Below are 1,709 nucleotides of genomic sequence, written 5' to 3'. Positions count from 1 at the left end.
CTCCGCTATCAGCAGCCTCCGGGTCTTGCTCAGCCTTCCTTTTGAGTTTCTGCGAGGAGGGGCTCACCGGGGCCTCCCCCAGAAGGTACTTGTGCTCCTGGCCCCGCAGGCGCTTCAGGTAGCGGTCCTTCATGGACTGCCAGGAGTGCTGGGTAAGCGAGCTCTTCTCCATCGCTTTCCACAAGGCGTTACCGGTGACGGAGCTGGCCGAGCGGGCATGTTCCTTCACGTAGGTTATGATGGCCACGTCGTCCGCGTCCGTGAAGACCATCCGCCCCGCCTGCGACTGCGGCTCAGGCTCCGCCGCGGCGACGCCCCCGGCCAGGACCCCGGGCTTCGTCTCTGGGGCCTGGTAGGCCGCCGGAGCCGGGCCCAGACGGTAGGCCTCCAGCTCGAGCTTCTCATTACGCTCCACGCAGTCCAGAATGTACTGCGTGGAGATAAAGTCGCCCGAGGCCTCGGCCGCCGCCTCCCCGGGCTGGGCCAACAGCACGGCCCCGGGCTCCTGAACGCGACACAGAGTGCCGCCGCCGTGCAGGATGAGCGTCGAGAGCCGGCGCTTTGCCGGGCTGGGACGCACGTAGAAGGACATGGAGCTGCCATCCTCCCTTACGAACAGAGTCGAGGAGTGAGTGGGTCCATTGGGGTCTTTGCCCAACTCCATCGCCTCCGCCATAGCTCTCCCCGGGCACCCGAAAAAGCTGCCCCCTCGCGACCGCGCGAACAGCCTTTGTCATCTTTTTATCTAAGTGTTTAATGACATTTATTTGGCATTCCCACTGCATGCATAAGAGTAGTTTATGGTCAGATTTGATATGTTTCAGCAAGATGTCCCATATTGGGGAAGCTTCAGAGGATGTCATATATAATCTTTGAATTATTTCAAAGCAAGGCATCAGTTGTCATAGTAAGAAATAGAAACCATGTGCTACCATCTCCAGTTCTAAGAATGTTTTTGGATTTGGGGACAAATTCGACCTTGTATTAGTTTTCTCTTGTCACCATAACAAATTACTGTAAATTTGATAGCTTAAAAAGAGGATAGATTATCTTACAGTTCTGTTGGTTAGAAGTCTCACACGGGTCTCACTAGGCTAAAACCAAAGTGTCAGTGGAGGCCTGGTGGGGAGAATCTGTTTTCTTGCCTTTTCCAGCTTCTGGCGACCACCCACATTCCTTGGCTCCCGGCCCACTTCCTCCATCCTCAAAGCCAGCAGTGTTGCAGTTGTCAACCACTCTTCCATAGCCACATCTCCTTCTTTCCTCCACTTTTAAGGACCCTCATGATTACATTAGGCCTACCTGGATAGTCCAGATAATCTCCCTATTTTAAGGTCAGCTGATTAGCAACTTGAATGCCACCCATGACCTTAACTCCCCTTTGCCATGTAACCTAACATACTTACAGGTTCTGGCAGTTAGGACACGGACATTCTTCAGAGGACATTGTTTTGCCTATCACAAGCTTGCCCATGGCAGATTTTTAAATCAATGCCTAGAATTTAAAATTGGTTTTCTAGCTCTTAGATCAAAGACTATATATTATACTGATAGAATGTATCATTATACTGTTATTATTATATATATAGTATATGTTATTATACTGGCGAAATGCTCCACTGTTTCTACTTCATCACTTCTTCTGTAGATCAGCACTCTGTATTATGCCCATCATTCAGTGGGACTTCTCACCCTGGTACACCCTACCT

General features: G+C 51.1%; 1 protein-coding gene across 1 annotated transcript; it reads right to left on the bottom strand.

Moving 5' to 3' along the window:
• Positions 1–6: 6 nt before the first annotated feature.
• Positions 7–719, bottom strand: LOC104997194 (telomeric repeat-binding factor 2-interacting protein 1-like; the record flags this gene model as incomplete). Its single annotated transcript, XM_010851880.1, has 1 exon — positions 7–719. A coding segment is annotated over exon 1 (670 nt), but the record flags the coding sequence as incomplete, so codon positions are not given.
• Between the last annotated feature and the right edge of the window lie 990 nt (positions 720–1,709).

Source organism: Bison bison, unplaced genomic scaffold, assembly GCF_000754665.1.
Source record: "Bison bison bison isolate TAMUID 2011002044 unplaced genomic scaffold, Bison_UMD1.0 scf7180017522480, whole genome shotgun sequence".
In the NCBI taxonomy this organism is placed as follows: domain Eukaryota; kingdom Metazoa; phylum Chordata; class Mammalia; order Artiodactyla; family Bovidae; genus Bison; species Bison bison.
The sequence above is the reverse complement of the archived record's forward strand: the minus strand, read 5'-3'. Positions and strand labels throughout refer to the sequence as shown.